General features: G+C 43.2%; 1 protein-coding gene across 1 annotated transcript in view; it reads left to right on the top strand.

Moving 5' to 3' along the window:
• Nucleotides 1-22,499, top strand: part of pappab (pregnancy-associated plasma protein A, pappalysin 1b) — a 119,624-nt gene that overhangs the window by 39,078 nt on the left and 58,047 nt on the right. The window contains exons 8-11 of the mRNA XM_065284293.2: nt 5,211-5,339; nt 7,246-7,337; nt 9,914-10,110; nt 21,525-21,632. Of these exons, the coding sequence (XP_065140365.1) occupies nt 5,211-5,339; nt 7,246-7,337; nt 9,914-10,110; nt 21,525-21,632 (526 nt within the window). The remainder of the gene's footprint in view (nt 1-5,210; nt 5,340-7,245; nt 7,338-9,913; nt 10,111-21,524; nt 21,633-22,499) is intronic.

Below are 22,499 nucleotides of genomic sequence, written 5' to 3'. Positions count from 1 at the left end.
AGAGGACATTAAAGGACAAGTTCGGTATTTTAGACTTAAAGCCCTGTTTTCAGATTGTTTATGGTCAAATAGAATGGTTTTGACTGAAATTTCGACATTTTCGGCTGCCCTGAGAATTTTCGCGTGTTTGTGTTTCAGCTCAGACCTCTACAATGGGTTTAATGGTGCACTGGAACAATCCTTCCTAAAATGCATTAAACTTTCGTTTACAAAGACGTGAAACTCACCGAGTGGTCAGGGGTGTTCACTGATATGCTCACACAAAAATCGCTGCAAAAGATGCTTTCCAACAGCTGTTTTAGCATTCGTTGTTAACTTGTGGACCTATTTTTCCCAAACGCCTCACACCCGTACATTCTTCCGCTTAGAGCTTGAATAATAAACACTCCAGCCCAGGTGGTGGCGCTAATCCGCCTTTGCCAATTGCAAGAATAGAAACAAAGTTCCCGGCGCGGAGTAATACCGTACCTCACAGCACATCTAATACATGTCAATAGAGTTGGTAAAAACTACGATAAAACCTGTTGGAATGCGTCTTTTGGAGCGATTTTTGTGTGAGCATACCAGTGAACACCCCTGACCACTCGGTGAGTTTCACGTCTTTGTAAACGAAAGTTTAATGCATTTTAGGAAGGATTGTTCCAGTGCACCATTAAACCCATTGTAGAGGTCTGAGCTGAAACACAAACACGCGAAAATTCTCAGGGCAGCCGAAAATGTCGAAATTTCAGTCAAAACCATTCTATTTGACCATAAACAATCTGAAAACAGGGCTTTAAGTCTAAAATACCGAACTTGTCCTTTAAAGGGACTCTCCACTTGTTTTTAAAAAATATGCTTATTTTCCAGCTCCCCTAGAGTTAAACATTTGATTTTTACTGTTTTGGAATCCATTCAGCTGATCTCTGGGTCTGGCAGTTTAGCATAGCTTAGCATAATCCATTGAATCTGATTAGACCATTAGCGTCACACTCAAAAATGACTAAAGAGTTTCAATATTTTTCCTATTTAAAACTTGACTCTTCTGTAGTTACATCGTGTAATAAGACAGACGTTAAATTAAAAGTTGTGATTTTCTAGGCCGATATGGCAAGGAACTATACTCTCATTCTGGCGTAATAATCAAGGAATTTGCTGCAGTACCATGGCTGCAGCAGGCGCAATGATATTACACATCCCCCGAAAAAGTTTCCTTGGTAACTTTCAATAGCAAGGGACTATATTTTTGGGCACTACTTATTGCGGTAAAAATCAAATGTTTATCTCTAGGGGAGCTGGAAAATGAGCCTATTTAAAAAAGTGGAGTGTCCATTTAAGCATTTATTGAGTAAACACAAGTGTTATTGAATACAAATATGGTTGTCATTAAAACTACATGAAGAGCTCACGTGTAAAAGCCACTAAACGCCAACTCCGTTAAAACCTAGATAATGATATTACATGAATGCTTTCGCCATGTTTTATACATTTAGCAAATACTTTCACATCAAATCTGCTTAATCCTGGCCTCAGGTCATTCAGAAATAGTTTCATTGGCACTTTTGTGCATCATTTTATGTGCACTTTGAGGACTTTTTTGGATCACATTTAAACTAGGGTCCCTTGTGAGTACTTGGATCTGAACACAACCCGAATGTGGCAACCACAATCTAACCTGTGGTTCAGTTTCTTAATTTTTACCCTTTAAATTCTGACTTTCATGACCTGTTCCGTCTTTCATGATTTTGCAACTGTATACTATATCTTGTCCAAAAAAGTGAAGGTTTTTGCCAAAAACGTAAGAAAACATGTCAGATGCACTTAGAGGGTTTTGCATCTGAACTCTTAACATGTAATTTAGTTAAAGATGGGGGGTTGTTTACCCAAAGTCAGTTCCCAAAGAAATGGGAAATATCTACTGTAAGGAGAAACTTTATATAGCACATTAAAACTCGCTGTGCTGGTCAAAAGCTCAAATCAAAAAGAAAGATTTTGAAGAATGATGTGTTTTTAGTAATACTCAAAGCTCCTGTTGCTCAAATAAACGATTATGATTTCACAAACAAACAACCGTGCCGCAAATTCGTAATGTAGCCGCAAGACACTGATGCCTAAATTGATACTTACTCGATTCAACGGGCGAAATATTCTTTCCTCTTTGTGTAAGCTAAGCCAACGGTCTACCTCAAGAGTCATTGTGACTGTTAAAGATAGCAGCAGAACTCTTTTAGATTTGCTGTGCTTTTCCACAACAAACATGTCTTAGAAAAACACAGCCACAAGACCACATCGCGGGCCAAGCACTTCCAGCTTTTGCCCTTGGGCTTGGCTCAGACTCAGTGCCGTTCTACTGTCCTCTAGCGCTCCGCAGTTCTCACACCACTGTGGCTCCCTGACCCATATTTGACTGTTTGGGAAGTCTGTTGCCGGAGACGCTTGTGGGGGCTTAGTGCTTCACGGCGTAGCTGATTGAACAGAATACACCTGAACCAGCTGTGAGGCTTTCCGCACGCTGTGTGAACTTTCGCTTTGGGCGAAAAGTTACACCTGTGTTAAGGATCTGAGAAGCATATGTGCCCAAAGAGGTTTAAGGGCCGATCTGGGACCTGATTAAAATGTTTGCATTAACCAAAGCCTTGCTGGTTGTCGGAAGAAAGATGGTTCCTTTCAGATTAAGGACTAAATTGCGGTCTTTATGACTTCTGCAATGTATTTCAAGTCTTATGAAGCCCTAAAGTTGCACTTTGTGAAGAATAAACTAAAATGCATCTGGGTTGTTTTTCGCTAATAATTTACCCTGTGTCCATGAAAGTGACTAAAAACGTAGTATTCTTTTATCTTACTATGGAAGTCAATGGGGCTCCTGATCGGTTTGGTTACAAACATTACTCAAAATATCTTCCTTTGTGTTCATCAGAACAAAGAAATTTATACAAGCTTGTAACAACATGCGAGTGAGTTTCATGAATCATGGGTGAACTGTTCCTTTAAGGACTGGTGGTAACAAACACAAAAGGGCCGTATTGTCGGAAATAAAGCGCCATACAACCCCCATGCACCGCCTCGCCAATTGATCTTGTGTTCTCTCCACCTCTATTCTCCAACTCTGTTTTAAGCATTTCATTGTGAGGTTAAGATAAATGAGAAGAAGAGTGAGAGGGGAATTGCATTTTATGGGGTTTGGGGGTCTTATGTTTTTCGGGTGGTCTACACTGCTTTGTTATAACGGCAAAGTGTGTTAAGATTAGAGGCCGTGCATGGTCCTGATCCCAGTACAGAGAGTAACTAAAGCTTTACTTTTCACAATTCTTGCGCTTTACGTACCTGAAGTGTTGTATTAGTAGAGATTTCGGGCTTTTTCTTGGATATGTGTATCATGTTTGTGTGACGAGTATTCGCAGAGTTTCAATTAATTGTTTTAAGAGACAGCTGGCTGTGACAGAAATGTCTAAATGCACACCCTGTTATTTTCTGTATTTGACAAAAACACATAGATTTGTTGTTATTGTGAATGTACACACATTAAAGAAGACCCTTCACAGTTTCAAATAATATATAAAACGTAAGTGCATGATTATTAATGATTGAGTATTTTAAGTTGATTCTGCTTTGATAAGGAAAAAACACGTCAAAACGCGGCGCCGACACCCCAGAGTGTTAAAAATAGATCCGATTTCTGTGAATAATCACATGTTTGTAATGCGATGTTTTTGGCGAATAATCACATGTTTGTAATGCGATGTTTTTGGCGTTTCCTCCTGGTCCTGTAAATGGTATACAATATAGACCCGTTTGCCACTGAACCTGCATTAACGACGACAGTGGGGCTTTAGGCCTTAGTCAAACGGGTCGTCAGGTTTCATTTTCTCTTAAAGATCGGAAGGTGACCCTTATTTACCATATATACCCTCGCATTGGGCCCCCAATTTGCTAAATCCTCAACTGTGGATAATATAATTATGCCGCAATATTTAGTCTGTCTGGAACTAAGCTGAGTTAAACCACATCACTGTGTGACACTTCAATACATATGAACGGCCGCTACGCTAATACGATTTTGTTTTTCTCTCCCTGTCTCGTCCTCGACCCGAGGACGAGACAAACAGACCCAGTCCCGGTAGATGTGAAAGTCGGCACAACTCTGATCTACTGGCTGTCCTTCAACGTTATGCCCAGCTGATACCTGACAAACGATCACCGGCAGAACCGCTTAATCTCCGCTAAATCTCCATTTCCGTTCTCCCAAGGGTTTTTCCCTCCTAGGACTTATTTTTCCTCGGATAAAAGCCCGGGGGTTTTTTTTCTCCTAGGGGGTTTTTCACCCCGGGGAGGCAGCCTTTTTGGGCTTTACCTAGCTTCCTCTTCTATACGTTGCTTTAGTAATACGTGCAATTATAATATTGAGTCATAGCCGCAGCAAATTTAACTGCTCATGCTATCATGTATTTTGTTGTGCTATCTGTCGTTTTCTGTGCTTTTCACTGCTTCTATTTATGTAAAGCTGCTTTGAAACAATTGACTTTTGTGAAAAGCGCTATATAAATAAAATTGAATTGAATTGAATACAGTCTGGGACAGTAGTACCTTTAACCACATTAACGCTACAACGTGCTAACAAACTAAGTTTTTGGGTAAAGTTAACAAGTTAGTCAGTGGCTGTGGGTGGTGCTATATCAGTGAAACATCACATTAACAAGAGAATCAAAACAGCATGTCTAACCATGGGTTCACACCAGCAGCGTTTGAGGCGTCAAATTTGCGTCTACCGCGTCTAGTTTGCCGCCTTAACATTTTAAGTTTACTCGCTTCATTCGCGCATGAAAGCCGCGTGTGAAATTCTAGAAATTCACATGAACTAGTGATTTCAATGCTAAGTCAATATGAAGACGCATCGATGCGCGTCTGGAGGTCTCGCGGGCCGAATGAGGCGTTTAGCACGGCGCGGTAGACGTGATTCCGTCTCATTCGCGCATCAATGCGTCTTCATATTGAAATCACTCGCTCTTGACGCCCCTACCTTGCATGGTCTGATCGCAGCATAATAAGACTGCTTTGGTTTAATGGGGATTAAAAAGGGAGTGGGTGGATTTTTTTTATTGTAGGGTGGTTGTGTTCACACACTGCAAACACACATTTATGTCCAGTCACCTTGTAAAAGTGGATTTTGATAATATGGTCATGTTAATTTGTGCTTACTTGAGGTAGTAACTTCTCAACTTTTTGTGTTACAGGGACCTAAATCCTGATGAGGCGTACATCTACCACGTTGTGACGGTGTCTAAACAAGCAGAGAGTGAACCATCCCCTCCTCTCTCTCACCAGCTGGGTTCACCTTTTTGTGGAGACGGACTTATACAGAAGTAAGATATTTTGAGGGATGTTTGAAACGAAACCGTTTTTGAGCACCATTGACTTCCATAGTCATTTTTCCTATTAAGGAAGTCAATGGTGCTTCTGTTTCCTGCTTGATCATAAATATTTTTTTTGTTAAAAAAAGACTAATTTATCTAGGTTTGTAACTATGGAAGGTATTTTTGGTCTTTTTTAAATTAATTAATTAATTTAATGATAAAATAAAAAATTAAATCGCAAAATATGTCTCAAATTTGAAAATTAAATGCTAAAATGAAACATTAAATTTAATTATTTCATTTTCAACGTGATGAAGCATCATTCTGGCCAAATTGAAAAATAAAATTTAATTGATGATTTGACATTTCATTTTCCATAATCTTGAGGCAAGACAATAAAAGGAATCTGTAAATAAGATGTGTGAAAATACGCACATACTTAACAGCGAACCAGACACTTTTTAGTGTTTGTTCCTCCTTTGAAATGTAAACAATGTATGCGAATCTCATCCACGCGTCAGCTCGTACAGTCTAAATGTTGTTCACTGCCCAGCTCCACGCACAGAGACGCTAGACGCACATTACACCGGGACAGCAAGACCCCGCACTCGTGGGCCAGGACAAGCGACACAGTAGCCTATCTGTACTAGCCTGGTCCAATCAGACTCTCGTACATTCATTTCATTTGTACAGAGAGTCTGGCCATCGCTCCATTGCAAAGCGTTACTTCCGTTAAGGAGGGTCCATTGTTGAAGTTTAAAACTATTGGATCTGCCCAGAGTCACTCAGGATCTGCCAAAGCCAATCGCTAAAGTGTGGTCGTGACGTATATCATGCACCGAAACCGGACGGAAACAACAAGTCAGAATAATCAGACAAACAAAACTTAACAAACCTGGTTCTTGCTCCGGCTTTAACTTCTGTATATTCGGCAGTTTTGCAACAACGGACCGAATAGCTTTTCTCACGTCTTTCTTCACTGCCATTACTGAACTACAACTCAATCTGACGCACGACCTCAACGTCATCGTTCTTAGCCACCCCCATCTGTTCGCTGATAGGTCCGGCAGATTTTTGCAGGAGAAAACGAAACTCTATAGAGCCATCCCAGACGTACTGCTGAAGCGAAATGAAAATTAAGCGGAAGCACGTAGGAGGGCGGAGCCAGGCTATATATGTACAGATGTGAAGCTAAGATTAATCCAAACAGTCGCTAAGTTTGTCTAAATGGGCCCAAAAGTCGCTAGATGTAGCAAATAAAGTCGCTAAGTTGGCAACACAGTCACTGAGTTGGCAACACTGCTTCAGCCAATCCCCTTTTAAGTAAACCCCACCCATTGATTAACATTGAATTTGCATACAGGTTGAAAATGAAAATAAAAACCAATAAATAAAAGAGAACATAATATTAAAACTGAACTTTACATTTTAATTTTGTCCCTATTATTGCTTGGGCATGAAAAAAAGCCTTTAAAAAAATGTATTTACAGATTCCTTTTCAAGTTTGCCTTTTTATTTTAATATTGGCAGTCTTTCCTCAAGATTACAGTATATGGAAAAATAAATGTCAAATCATCAAATAAATTTTATTTTTCAATTTGGCCGGAATGATTGTTGAAAATGAAATAATTTAATTTAATGTTTTAATTTTTATTTTAGCATTTAATTTTCAAATTTGGGACATATTTTACAATTAAATTTTTTATTTTATCATTTAAATAATTAATTTAAAAAAGACAAAAAATACCTTCCATACTGTATGTACTGCAACAACATGAGGATGAGTAAATGATGACAGAATCTTAATTTTTGGGTGAACTATCCCTTTAAATCATAACTAGTATTTCCATAATTTTCCCTCTTTTGCAGTGGATGACTGATAAACAAACAAACAAACGTTCCTCATGTCTTTCAGGTATCTTGGAGAACAATGTGACGACATGAACTTCGTCAATGGAGATGGCTGCTCAAACCAGTGCAAGAAAGAGTCGTCGTTCAACTGTGTCGGTACGATACCCTCATCTACAGTAAATGCTTATTCTTTTCACTTAAACAAAAATACACTTCCGACCGATGCGTTGCTTCAGTATCATTCATCTTCATCGCCCATTACGTCCGGCTTCTATTGATGTCGGTTCCGCCCGGCTGCTCGCCCATCAATTTCATGGTCTCGGCCTGTCATCGCTGTTACACCGTGTCCTGCATTAACAGAACCAGGTGACAAGAACCAGGAAAGTTCCGTCGAGGTATCTCTTTATTGTGGAAAACTTGTTAGCCGCTTGTGATGTTAATGGAGTGCTTTAAGTTGTGAGCTAATCGCTTCTGTCAAAACAGTCGCCCGCATAATTGGACCCTCTCACGGGCGTTTAAGTCCCCTCACAAAAGACTTTACTCTTGCCTGTAGAGCTTTAAAATCTTCCTAACGAGCACTGGTGGACCTTTGTCGCGCCTCTTCCTGTTACCGATAATGCACCGATCGCCTTTTATTCTCAACGTGTGGACTGAAAGCGGGAGTGGAGTTAAAAAAAAGAAGGAGAACAGATAAGAAGGGCTTTTGAAGTTCGCTGCTGAATGTGGTCTACATTCATCTCGCTGAAGTCTGGTCTGACCTCCAGAACACCTCTGGAAGTCCGACGTCGCCTGGGCTTAATTGGCGGTTCCTCTTGTTTTTGGAATGAGTTCAATGGGTTCATGCTTCACAGCCTTGCCTTGGAAATAAAGGCCTGGTGATATTCAGCACATTCCGCTTGGAAGTCCGTGCTCCCGATATCATTTTCAACTAACTAAATCAATCCTCGATCTGTTGCTTTGTTCATAACAGCAGAACATTTGATGTTAATAAAATATGTCTCATCTCGGAGTGGTGTTTTCTTTGCGCGGCCTGCGTTTGTGTTGAACGAGTCCCAAGACAAACCAAACGAAGATCTGTTACGTCACCCCCAGATATTTTCCAGAGTGCTGTTTTTAACGTGTCACGAGAACTGGGCGAGGGAACACGATATTAATAAAACAGTTCCAGTGCGTTTTTAGTACGGGAAGGGATTGCGACAAGGTGCAGTGTGCATCCTATGCCCTTCACACATGCCAGCTTCCTTTGCGCCTGAGGATGGCACTAATTTTACATAGGCAACGCTTGTAAATGTTGTTTGATGTCCGTCTTTCCTTGTTTGAAGGGAAGGATTGTTCAAATGAATAAGTGCATATCTTGCAAATACGTTTCCTGTTAGCATTGGTAGCATCCTAGTAGCTGTTGACTACCAGGATGGGTGGTCTGAACAGGTGACATATGAAGGAATAGTTCACCCAAATATGAAAATATTTCTCTCATGATTGATGCTATCCCAGATATGTATATTACTTTTTTTTAGGTAAACACAAATCAAATAATTTTATGCGAGCCAACATAGCGAAGCTGCAAAAAGCAAGACATGCAGGAACCAGGATTTAATGTTATCGACGTGTCGATATTTTTTTACTTACTTTGCTAAGCTGTATGTTTGCACGGATATGTGCCAAATCAATTGCTAAATAAGTTTAAAATATTAAAAGTTTTGATGTATTGTTTGCTTCCGAAGACAGATATTAACACACTGGAGCCAAATATTAACCACCCCCCACCAAAATAAAATGTGGCGGCATTTAAAAATAAAGTAAAAATTTTGTTCAAATTAAATGAAGTTTGGAGAAAGATGAAAAAAGTCACATACACTGTAAAAAATGCAAGTTGAATTGACTTTTTTCATGCAAAATTACTTCCTTTACTCACCCGGAAGTACTCATCTGGGGCACTATTCACTTCTATAGTATTCTTTTTTCCTACTATGGAAGTGAATGGTGCCCCCAGAACTTGAGGGTGAATAAATGATGACAGGATGTTTTTTTCAGTGAACTATCCCTTTAAAAACAGTTTTCCTAGTGTTAGGTACACATATCCATTTTGCTGACACCTCAGGGGCCGGGCAGAGACAGGAATGGGACATATCAGGACATAAAATGGGACATATCAGGACATACAAAAACCTTCTTGTAAACCTCCTAATATAAAATAAGGTTAAGGCTACTGAAGTCTTTTTGCTGTCAATGAGATGAACTGAGATGATCAAGTTACTGTATGCATGTCTGTGCTGCTGATACATAAAGCACATAGTCATAAAAGGTCATCAATCTGTCATCATGAATGATAATTTATGACTGTCCTTGTATGATGCCAGTAAAAACAAAGTAGACCATACATTAATGCTGTGAAGTTGTGCAATGTAAAACAATGAGTGCTCTAAACAACCTTAACGAACTAAAAAAAATTCAGCGCTGTCAAATAAATTAAATTATAAAAGTGATTTTAAAATTTGGTTGTTTACAGTAAATACCAAGGTGTTCTTATTTATTTGTGTATCATCCACCCTAATGAAAATGAATGTAAAAGTCTTGCTAAAATTAAAAAACATGGTTACTACAAAAAACCTTTTTATTTTAACATCAACATATCAATAATATGTCAGGAACCTATATTGCTGAACAACACTCCTTAAAATGATTGATGTTATGTATTTCTATCTCTATGTCTATGTCTCCCACCTCTTTAGATGAGCCCAGCTTATGTTACTTTTATGACGGTGATGGCGTATGCGAGGACTTTGAGAGGGAAACGAGCGTAAGGGACTGTGGTCTCTACACACCAAGCGGCTTTCTTGATCAGTGGGCCACGAGGGTGGAGGTGTCCAATGAGGAGAAGCTCCACTGTCCTGCAGAAGTGGCCGTTGGATATCCCGCAGTGACAAAGGTCTGTATGCGTATGCTTGCTACTTTTACAAACATACCTGCGCATGGCAATTACACATTCTGTATTAGCTTAGGCAAGTACAAAAATCCATAACTTTGCTAAAAATGAAAACAGAAGTCTGGCATTTGCTGAAAAATAACACATCTGTCACAACTTACATGTAGATTTTTTTTCTCAAGAACTCTGTGACGTGTGTAAGATTTTTTGTTTCAACAAAATAAATAAATTGACTGAAATCTCGCTTTATTGTACAGTAAGGAATAATTCACTTTTATAAAAAAACGTATTCTGATCATTTACTCAACCCCATGTCATCCAAGATGTTTATGTCTTTTTTTGTTCAGTCGAAAAGAAATTAAGTTTGAGGAAAACATGCCAGGATTTTTCTCCATATAATGGACTTTAGTGGACCTCAGTTTACAGTTCCAATCCAGTTTAAAATTGCAGTTTCAATGCGGCTTCAAAGGGCTCTAAACAATCCCAAACAAGGCATAAGGGTCTTATCTAGCAAAATGATCATCTTTTTTTTTACCAAAAAGAAGTTATTTTTTAACTTGTAATGCTCCAGTGTAACATTACATATTACATAATCACGCCAAAAGATCACGCATGACATATGTGAAACTACTGTTTCAGTGTTTACAAGTATGGAAAAAGAGGAGACACGTCACACTAGTGCAAGAACCAAGAAGTTGGTTTAAAAGTACTTTTTTGGGGTGAAAATAACTGGATAAGAGCCTTATAGGTGATTCTCGCAAAATTAGACTTACTTAGCATAAAAGTAAATGCTACCAAAATAAGAAGCATACCGTTACAAATATCTCTTCATGTACTATTTTGCACATGATTTCAAAGGATATCATACAAACCAATTTTGTTGTTTTTTCCACATTTACGGGGTAAATTTTCATTACCGCAACGTGTCCATGACTGGATTCGGGTTCCCTTTCAGTCGGTCACTACGACGTCACGTCGTGACCGACGAATTGGGAACTCGCTTAGAGAGACCAATCTGCTTCGTATACTACTAAAACGCCAATGAACTTGGCATTGAGATATTTGCATAATGCTGGCGCCGCCCCGCCAGGTGCCTTTATAAGCAGCAGGTGCAAATAGGGAAAATAGCTTTTTCGCTTCGAAAGCCGGCTGTATCTGCTACTGAGAAGCTACTTTACTCTGTTGTGATTTGATTGCTGAAGTTGGTTGAACTAGCAGTATCACAGCGGACGCTTCGCTTATTCCACGGCTCTACATCTGTTTATTGTTTTGAGTTTAGTGTGTGCGTTGCCTTCCTGTGCGCTCATCAACTAAGCATCTGAGTGAATTTCCCTAAAAGAGTGATACGAGAGAGCTTTGTGCCTTGTTAAAGGCAGCCACTCTCTCGTATATGCGGAGATCAGCGTCCTTTTCAGGATAGCTTTTCGCCGTGCGATCTTGGATGCGAGAAGTATAAGGGTTCCAGTGACGGTCACGAGCGCTGTCTTCGTGCTCAGGCATCGAGCTCTCCGGGGCTGCGTTCGTGGAGAGTTTCTGTTCTCTCTGTGAGAGCATAACCCTCTTGGATTGCGGAGACGACTGTCGTTTCTACGGGAACGCTGTCCGCGCCTTTGCAGTGCTGACGCCGCCATGGTGCGGCTGTCAAGCGCTCGCAGGGCGCCCTTCGCGTCACTACGCTGAGTAGGACGGAGGATGCGTCCTCCACCTACCGGCCTTCTCATCCTCAGCCGGTTGAGGCTCCGGTGGAGACTGCAGAGTCGTGTTCTACGATGTCTGCCGAATCCATTGGACCTCCTTCTGGTCCCGTCACTTCTGCAGCATCAGAGGGGTGTCCATTTTTCCTCCGAGGCAGAGTCGTTCCGGAGATGGCGGCCGTGCCCGCTCGAGCGGCGGAGACAGTAGAGTTGGAAAGGTTAACCCCTCTCCGCCCGAACCCTCCCGCCCACAGGATTGGTACTTCGGAGCTGCTCGGGCCTCTCGGTCCTCTCCTCCTGTGCCTTTCTTTCCCGACGGCACGAAGAGCTGACGTGATTTGCGGCCATCCGGCCGTTCAGCTTTCACCCCTCACCTCCCTCACCAACGGAGCCGCTAAAGGCGGGGACCCCTTCAGTGGAGCGGGATGTGTTCCTGGAGGGACCGCCCAACCCTTCCCTCCCGTGTTTGTAGACAGTCGTCCGGTTACGGACGCTGCCCATCAGGCATGCCGGAGAGGCGGCTTCGGCCCTGCACGCAATAACGTTGCTGCAGGCTCACCAAGGATTTACGAGGGAGGCCGCGACCTTCAGTCGTGCGATGTCCACCACAGTGGTTCAAGATCGCCACCTTTGGCTGTGTCTGGCTGACATGACGGACGCAGACGAGAACAACTTGAATGCTCCTGTCTCACAGACCGGCCTCTTCGGCGAGCCAGGGGAGTCGTACAGCTCCGCTGCGCAGACTGAGGCGATCTCCTAGGTCATGCCCCGGCGGAAGAGAGCTGCCCTTGGTCCACCACGCCGGCTCCTCAGTCTGCCTCTCGCCGTCGGCGTCCTGCGGCGACCACCTCCGTTCCCCTCCTCGGACCCCATCTCGGCAGCGCAGGGGAACCGGTCGTCAGCAGCTCGCCCCGCCCGCTTAGCCGCTTCCCGTGAAATTCGGGAGTTTAAGTGGCCAGTGAAGGGCGACCCGGATTGGCAGAGGATCACTCTTCAGGAGATGGAGCTCCTTCCCCCGATAGAGGGTCGGGTGGAAAATCCTTGGTTTGCATATGTTCCACCGGCTGTTTCGCCGGTACCCACTTAACCACACATAAGAGTGCATTCCTCTTCCCTCTCTAGGTCTCCGGAGGATCGAGAGAGCCGTGAGCAGGTACACACCAGCTCCCCTACCTCTCCTCTATCGCCAGCGGGTGACCTGAGGAGTCCGAGCTCTCCGCTGAGGAGACCGGACCACCAGCACCCTCATCGGAGTCTGCGCTCTCCGTAGAGGAGACCAGATGACCGTTACCCTCAGCGGGCTCAGGTCAGTGTCACACACACATACTGTAGATGTTTATGCTGTCACAGCAGACGCACCGGCAGTCCCACCTGTCTCGCTTCGCTGCCCCACCGCGGGTACTTCGGTAGTGTCGTTATTTCTCCTCGTACGGTGCCTGGGTGCTTGGCTTCAGTTCCCAGCCCGTTTCGTTGGGTTTTACGCACGATCCGCCTCGGTTACGAATCCGGCACACCCCAAAATTCGGGCTTTCGTTTCACTGTAGTGAAAGCGTCCGATGCACATGTACTGCGTGCAAAAATCGATATCCTGTTGGCGAAGGATGTTCGAGCCGGTCCCTCTTACCGAGATGATGATGATGATAGGGTTTTTCCAGCCTTTATCTCATAGTACCCAAAATACGCGGCGGGTTACGATCGATTTGATTTACGCACCGGCTCTACGAAGGTGTTCTTTTTGGATGATAACGCCGAGGCTCGTATTTCAATATTCAGATCGGTTTGCAGCCTTAGACCTGTAAGACATGTACTTATGTGTCCATCTCCCCTCGCTTTAGACCGTTTTTTCGCTCTGCGTCGTGGGGTGGGCATATTAATACTAAGTACACCATTCGAGCTGTCTCTCTCTCTCTCCGTGTCTCCATGTGTAGTCACGGCATTAAGATGTCAGAGAGAGAGCGTTGTTCGCATTCTGCTTTTTTCTACGTCGACTTATAATAGCCCGTTCTTGGCAGACGTGCGCGAACACAGAGAGTTAATGCTTCGGCATCTCGCTCGTTTAAGTCTTCAGGTCGTCTGGGAAAGAGCAACTTTGCCCCGTGCAGAGGATCCTTTTTCTCAGTATGGAAATAAGACTCGATCGACTAATTGGCGTGTTTAACAAGAGCGCGCAACCAGTCAGTTCTGACTTGCCTCGGTTTAATTCGAGGGAAGTACGCGGTCCCTCTGAAACAATTTCAGAAGCTCCTGGACATATGACAGCATGCTGCGGCTGTGACGCCGCCCGAGCTGCTTCATATGAGACCGCTTCAGCATTGGCTTACGATCGAGTCTCGAGGAGAGCGTGGCACACCGACATACACCGTGTAAACATTGCACCTGCGTGTCATTTAAATTTTTCCCTGTGGTAGACCCGGCATTTCCGATAGAAGATATGCCCCTGAGGGGTCTCCTGGCATTCTGTATATTGCAATGCCCTCAGCACGGGATGATCAGCCACGTATGACGGGCTTGCAGTCTCAGGGGTGTGCATAGCACCCCAACTGCCGCGAGCGGTGCGCTGTATATCTGGGACTTGTACGCTCCGCTATGGAGATGCGAGGGAAGGATGTATTAGCCGACACCAGTAACATTGCGACTGTTGCGTTATTTACCGTTAAGGCGGTTTTGCGCTCTCGTCACCTGTCGCATCTCGCTCGTCATCTCCTCCTTTGGAGTCAGAAGCATCTGAGGTCCCTTCGTGCCATTTACATCCCGGGTTCGCTCAATACAGCGGACGCGCTTCCCGAGCTGCGCCCCCGGCGAATGGCGACTCCACCTCCAGACGGTCCAGCTAATTTGGAAGAAGTTCGGTTGTGCGTAGATAGATCTGTTTGCGTCGCCGGACGATACCCACTGTCGCCTATTTTATTCACTAACCGAGGGCAGCCTCGGCGTGGATGCGTTGGCACACAGCTGGCCGCGGGGGGTGCGTAAATACGCATTCCTTCCAGTGAGCTTTATTGCGCAGACACTGTGCAAAGTCAGGCAGGACGAGGAGAGCCTTTTATTAGTCGCCCCGTACTGGATTGGGTTTCAGAGTTAATGCTCCTCGCGACAGCCCCTCCCTGACGATTTCCCCTGAGGAAAGACTTTCTTTCTCAAGGAAGGGGCACATTATGGCACCCGCGCCCCGACCTGTGGGATTTCCATGTATGGTCGTTGAGCGCGCGCAAGGTTTAGGTGATTTATCGCAAACGGTATCTAACACCATCGACGCGGTTCGAGCACCGTCCACAAGACGGGCTTACGCGCTTAAAGAAACCTTTCTCGTCACCCGGTGCTCTTCGCAACGCGAGGACCCCAGAGAATGCCCATTAACATTGTGCTTTTATATCTTTAACATAGGTTAGATGGTAGGCTGTCCCTCCGCCATTAAAGTTGATATCGCCGCTATTTCTGCTCATCACTCTCTTATCAACGGCAGATCAGTTGGCCAGCATGATTTAATTATTACATTTAAGAGGCGCTCGCAGGCTAAACCCCTCGCGCCCTCCCTCTTTCCTCCTGAGACCTGTCCATGGTGCTGAAGCCTTCAGGTCTCCCTTTTGAGCCTTTGCAGTCTACGAGTCTGAGGTTTTTATCAATGAAAACTCTGACCCTGATAGCATTGGCCTCCATGAAGAAGAGTAGGGGATTTACATGCATTCTCTGTTGACGATTCGTGCTTTTAGCTTGGTCCTGCTGTCTCACTGAGACCCAGACCAGGCTACGTGCCCAAAGTTCCCACCACTCCCTTCAGAGATAAGGTGGTGAGCTTGCAAGCGCTGCCCCCCGGAGGACGCAGACCCAACCATGGCTTTGTTGTGCCCCGTACGCGCACTGCGACTCTACGTGGTTCGCACGCAAAGCCTCAGGACCTCAGACCAGCTCTTTGTTTGTTATGGTGGCCAGCAGAAAGGGAAAGCTGTCACTAAGCAGAGGATGTCTCATTGGATAATTGATACTATCGCCCTGGCTTATAATCTTCAGGGTATTCCTTGCCCCTTTAATTTGAGAGCGCACTCCACACGGAGCGTTGCCTCATCTTGGGCTCTAGCTCGTGGTTCCTCGCTAACAGACATCTGTAGAGCTGCTGGTTGGGCGACACCTAATACGTTCATTAGATTTTACAGTGTTCGTAGTGAGCCTGTATCCTCTCGTGTTCTTTCCTCACCAGGGGGAGCACGGAGAACAGTCTCACAGGTCGGCTTGCAGCCTCCATCTGATGCTTCATAACTGTGTCAGTATGGAAGGCCTTCAGAACAAAAATGCGTAATGGTTTGAATTGTTCTTCCTCCGCTGCCTTGGCAGCCTTTGTTGCGGAGCATTGGCTGTCAGCCTTCACTAGCTGCATCCTCGCGAACCTACGTGTTGGCTCGGGCTCCACATTGTGTCCCACCGGGTTCCTTTGTGAGTATTTTTCCGTGGGGTTAATCCTACTAGCCCACGTTTCCCTTAGCAGAGCACTGCTTTGCTTACACAGCCACGGCTGTCATTTTTACCTCAACTACGGTTGACTTTCGCCCACCATTAACCCTTAAGACGGGTGGTGGCTTCCGCAGCGTTCCTATCCCGCTCAGGTAGGGCGCTTCCCAGTTGCTGGCACTTCTGTGGGGTTAAAGGAACATCTAGTGCCCGGCCTTCTGCCTTAAAACCTAATTCTCCTCCTCCTTAAGTGGAACCGGAGGGCTTTACGCAGACACTGGAAGAGGTCAGCCCCTAGTGGCGTTTTGATAGGGATTCCCAATTCGTCGGTCACGACGTGACGTCGTAGTGACCGACTGAAAGGGAACGTCTCGGTTACGGATGTAACCCTCGTTCCCTGAAGGAGGGAACGGAGACGTCACGTCCCGTCGCCACAGGTGCTGCCACCTGCTGTTAAGGCCGGTCACACTTTCCGGCTTTCTCAGCGAAAAGAAGCTATTTTCCCTATTTGCACCTGCTGCTTATAAAGGCACCTGGCGGGGCGGCGCCAGCATTATGCAAATATCTCAATGCCAAGTTCATTGGCGTTTTAGTAGTATACGAAGCAGATTGGTCTCTCTAAGCGAGTTCCCAATTCGTCGGTCACGACGTGACGTCTCCGTTCCCTCCTTCAGGGAACGAGGGTTACATCCGTAACCGAGACGTTCTTTGACATGGAAATATTTATAATTAAAAAATCTAAAAAATGAAAAGCTTCAGTGCATGTTATACTAAAAACATTTAGAGTAAAGAAACATTTGGTATTTGGTGATCATTGGTAAATGTAGAGACAATAATAAGGAATATAAATGTGTCCAAGACCAATTTTCTCATCCTCTGCAACAATTTTCAATCATTGTTTAAGCCCTCAAGGAACTAACATTTTCAAAAAAAAAAAAATAGTTGGAAGGGACATAATTGACTGTGACACTCAAGATGGCTACCAGGTAAGCAGTTCTTATTTTTTCTCTCCAGATAAAAGTTGAAATTTTGTTTGTCATAGTACCTTGACAACATTTTAGTTCTCATTACTGAAACATGAGTTTGTAAATGCATATATTTAATGTAATATCATGTTGCGGTGATGATAATTTTTAATAATGATAATCTAAAAAATGAAAATAATTCTATAGGAAAGAATTTTAAATCCTCTAAAAATAATGGATATAGTAAGTTCAGACCTTAATCTTATATGTGCAAAAAAATGGCTTCAAGGGCTTTTTAAAAATTCTGATGCTGGACACCTTCTAAATCTGGATTTCGTGAGAATCACCCTTATGTCTCGGTTAAGATTTTTAGAGCCCTTTGAAGCTGCATTGAAACTGCAAACTGTTGAGGTCCACTATATGGAAAAAAAATCCTGGAAAGATTTCCTCAAAAAACCTAATTTGTTCTCGACTGATGACATTGGGGTGAGCAATTTTCATCAGAATTTTATTTATAAAAGTAATCATTTTACTGCGACATCGTACTGAACTGTACAGACTTTCGAAAGATGCCCGAGACGTGTGGAGCGTGTCTCGTTCAGGACAGATATGAGACATTGGGCCCTATTTTAACGATCTGAAACGCAAGTGTGAAGCGCAAAACGCAAGTGACTTTGTGGGCGGATCTTGGGCGCTGTTGCTATTTTCCCGGCGGGAGAAATTACTCTTGCGCCAGGCGCAAATCAATAAGGGGTTGGTCTGAAGTAGGTTCATTATTCATAGGTGTGGTTTGGGCGTAACGTCAAATAAACCAATCAGAACGCTATCCAACATTCCCTTTAAACGCAAGGGCGCAAGTTCCATGGCGGGTTGCTATTATTATGACGGATTTACCAAGCGCACGCCAGGAGCGGCTCACAGCTGAGGAGACCGACGTTCTTGTAAGAGCAGTCAAAGACAGAGAAGTTGTTTTGTATGGGGATGGGAGAAACTCGCCCAAATCAGCGTAGGTTAAACAGGCGTAAGAGGAAATAGCCACAATTGTCTCATCAGCTGGCATCCCCATCGTTGCGCCAAGCGCTACAATGATGTCAGGAGACGGGGGAATCCCGAGCTTGCCAGCATAAATTGGGCACATCATATAACGGGAGGTGGATCTGCCTCCACACATGACCTGATGCCAGCAGAGGACATCGCTGCGTCCACCCTCACCGCTGAAATTGTTGAAGGCGGTTTGGGGGCTTTGAAATCGGACCCAAGAAACGCAAGCAGTCCAACCCCAAAGTGCACTTACAAATCCAGTTCACATACTGTACATTAAGGTTTCTTATGAAAACATTTTAATTATTATTTACATAAAATAAACGTAATACAGCCACACAACAAACTTATGAAAATATTTTAATCGTTATTTGCATGAGAATTGTTTAACGCAGCCACACAATAAATAAAAACTATCACCACAATGCTCACCACAATGATTTCCCTGATCTCATATGTTAATATTTTTTATTGTAACAATTTATGATTTGCAAAAATAACTGTTGCATCTGTGTAGATTAGAAAAGCAAAGTGTGTGCGCGTTGTGCACGCTATACATTATGGTCAAGCATGCGTCCTTAAAATAGCATAATGAACAACGCGCAACGCACCACTGACTTTAGACTAGTATTTTCTGGTCAGTGGCGCAATTGTTTTTTAAAACTGCAAAATAGCATCAGGGATGGTTTGCGCCGGAACACGCCTCCTTTTTTTGCGCTGAACCGCCCAGGGAGCGCAAGCTCATTCCCTAGTTTGCCGACGTGCGTCTGTGGAGGGAAAAACCCGCTGTGCGCCGGTGCAAAATACGAATGATACATGCGTCACTGACAAAGTCAATTGCGCTGGGTGCAAGATAGGGCCCATTGTCCTCATCCTTAACACATGGAAGCACTAAAGAATTGGCTCTTTCTAAGAGACATAAAAAACCCCTGTGTTGTTTTACTCCTTGGATATTTCAACATGATACATTTGTAATTTTACAATTTTACTGGCCCCTGCTCCTCCTCCTCTCCACCGTTTCTTGATGTTTGTGGAGCGCGAGACTCTCCTGCGCCCAAAATTGTGCAAGCTCCTGAATTAATCACGTCCCTGAACTATTCCTATCACGCTGTGCACAACCTAAGGATTTATGGCACTGAGAAATGGCCATTTTTCACAGTTGAGCCAAAACCTCATTGTTGCTAGAAAATGTGAATGGTGGGTTGTAATGAGAAACAGTGGTACATTGGTTACAATGACTTTGAATAGTTACTCACTGTAATGCATCGCGCAACGTTGCCAATACGCCTTTACTTGCCGATTGTACTACTTTAACTTTGTGATGTTGTATGTTTGTTTTTCTGTCCTTACATTATGAACAGACTCAGGGCTTAATTGAATCAGATCTATGTTAGAACCATATCGATATGACTGATGTTTCTTCATCTGTTGTGTGGCCCAGTGGTACAGAAGTCCACAACTGACCATTCGGCATACAGTGGTGCGCTTAAATCAATGATGTCACCGATATTACTGTGGCACAGTGAGCGATGAAGTAGGAGCGCAGAACCGAATGATTTCAGTCTCCTCTCTCGTCTCATCCTTTCTCGCTCTCTTTTAGGCATTACATCATAATTTTTGCGGCTAATTTTGTAACAGTTTCATTCAAATTTTACAAGGCATTTAAAGATGATAAAGATGTTACGAATCACTGTCGCGGCAGTCGGCTCCCTCCCTGCAGGGAAGTCTCGGAGTAGTGAATGAAGTGAATTGCCAGCCAATCTAAATCATGTTATATTACATCACCGCTAGATCTATGAACTGCATGATTCAAACCATAAAAACATTACACCTGCACCTCTGTGCCTCCAAACTATGATAGATGCTCATTACGTGCTCATTGTGTGTGTGTGTGTAAAATAAACACACAAAAGAATTCTAGCCAAGAACAAGAATGAATTGGATTGTGATAAGTTTTTGTAATCATTAATCTTGTTCTTTACAAAGAGCCAAATCAGATAGTTACACAAATCTCCTTATCAATGCTATTATGCTTTGATATAGTACTTAATTTTGGTTATTTGTAGTTAATGTATGCTTGGCTAATAAAACGCAATTACATTTTAAACTCGCCCACAGCAAATGGAGGTTAAACCAAAAGATAAGCATTTTAAATTGAAATAGGGTTAATATAAAGGCCAGACGGCTACAAGCGCACCTGTACCGCTGACCGAGCAAAACATTTTCAATGCTTTGCTCAGTCAGCCCCAAAACATGGACACGGATTGTGCCGAACCGTATCCATTGCTGCCCCGTGCCACCCCTGCTGCTGTCACACAAGCACACAACACATCATTAGTGTCCTTCATCCTGTAAAGCGCCACATAGCTCTCCAGTGTCATCTAGCGTTACAACATTGTCACCCCACAGTCGGGTTCAGGGGGTTCAAAGCGAGGGCTTCTGTCGGTGTAATGAAATACACTGCACTGAATCACGGGCGACAAGTTTGGGAGACTTGAAGTTTGGAGTTCAATAAAATTAAAAGGCAGCTATAAAGGTCAGCATTTTTATAAAAAGAAGTATGAGCTTCCTTCAAAAAGTTGATGTGGGAGACGTTGCATAGAAAAACATTGCGCGTCTGTTTTCTTTACCTTTTTTTGTTTTTCCTCATGATTAAGGGAAAGAATAATCGTCATTTTAAGAAGTTCCTTTAAAAAAAAAAAAATTCGCCGCCCAGACCTTTTCATTTCGCGCCAAGTTGACCCTCCCTAAAAGCTCGAATGATTGGTCGAGTTCATGCTCAGACAGAAAGCCAATCTCCGTCTTCATATGTGTAATTCAGAAACAGTGCATTCGACGGTCGCCGAAGTTCGGGCCAGTACTGATCCCACTGCGGTTTGCTCTCGAGAAGAGAGTATGTCAGGTCCCGTGCTTGGCCGGATCTCACCGGCTTTCAGGCTGATCTGGAGTGGCACTTTAACCCGGCCACTTGTAGGCTAATTGTGTGCTTCCAGATGGTCTAAATTACTTTTTGATAGCAGATTGCAGATTGGCAACTTCATCATTACTTTCTTTTAGTGCCTTTAGTTGTTTATTATCCAGTTGAAAGATTTGCTATTATATAGAAACCGAAAGTTTGTTTTTGTATAAAGCGGTGGACATTTTAAGAAGTTTGCCTTCTGGAAACATACGGTTTTGGTCAGGTATAGCCATGAGTTACTACCTGTATGCCGAATTTTCAAATTGTGGTGCATTTGCAATGAAATAAAGTATATTTTTGTGTTTGTTCGCTCAGAGCTGTCAGTCGAAGGTGTTTGACCTGTCACATGGCGTGTCTCAGTACGCTTGGTTTCCATGTGAGGAGTCTCAACATCACAGATGGTCTTCACAATATTGGCTAAAGGTAAGAGATGGTAAATCATGCTAATGTAATTTTTTGGGTTTGGTTTAATACTGCTGCCTAATTCATCAAATGGACAAAGGAGTATTTTCATGTGGCTTACAGTGATTTTGGATCAACATCTACCATTTCACTCTGAATATTCAAATCTTACACGCTCTAATAAGATTAGCAAGCGACAGATATCAGGATATTTGATCAAGTACCAGGTTTCTATTTTCCCCATCCACGGTGAAATCCCATTGGTCCAAAATCTCTGTCGACATAGCTGTGCATGTAACATCAAATATGTTTTGATTAGGGGTGTGACGGATCACAAAACTCACGGTTCGGATCACATTGCGGTTTTTGAGGCACAGATCGGATCTTTTTTCGGATCAGGAAAAAAAGAGGTCTTCATTGTATAAATTAAATATAATTATAATTTTTTAGAGCTACAGAAGTGATTTTCTCTTTGTCTTAGATGTTTAATTAAAATTAATGTCACAGACTTAAGTAGGTTCATTGAGGTTACTGTCTCTTTAAGACTAAATAAGCACGGACTGGTTTCTGACTGTAATCTATACATACATACCCTTAAGAAAAAAACAAATGTTTTTATTAGAAAAAGAATTCTATGGAGATCATTTTGTTTGTATGTGCCCTGTCAAGAACAGAAAGATTTTATGTTCGCTTGCTCTTTAAAACGCTTCTCTCCATGTGTGCACTAGTAAGTGCCCTTAAACCCGCGCTCACACACAGATGAAGGGCGAATTCCAAACGGCGCTCCACAAAAATGTTACGTTGTTCTTTTATTGCTCTATTCGCCAAATGTATTTTAATCAACTACAGTATGAGACACAGTAGCGCAACTCTAGCTATAGTTTTCAC

Source organism: Paramisgurnus dabryanus, chromosome 5 (assembly GCF_030506205.2).
Source record: "Paramisgurnus dabryanus chromosome 5, PD_genome_1.1, whole genome shotgun sequence".
NCBI classification, from domain to species: domain Eukaryota; kingdom Metazoa; phylum Chordata; class Actinopteri; order Cypriniformes; family Cobitidae; genus Paramisgurnus; species Paramisgurnus dabryanus.
Note: the sequence above shows the minus strand (reverse complement) of the source record. Positions and strands in the feature narration are given on the sequence as shown.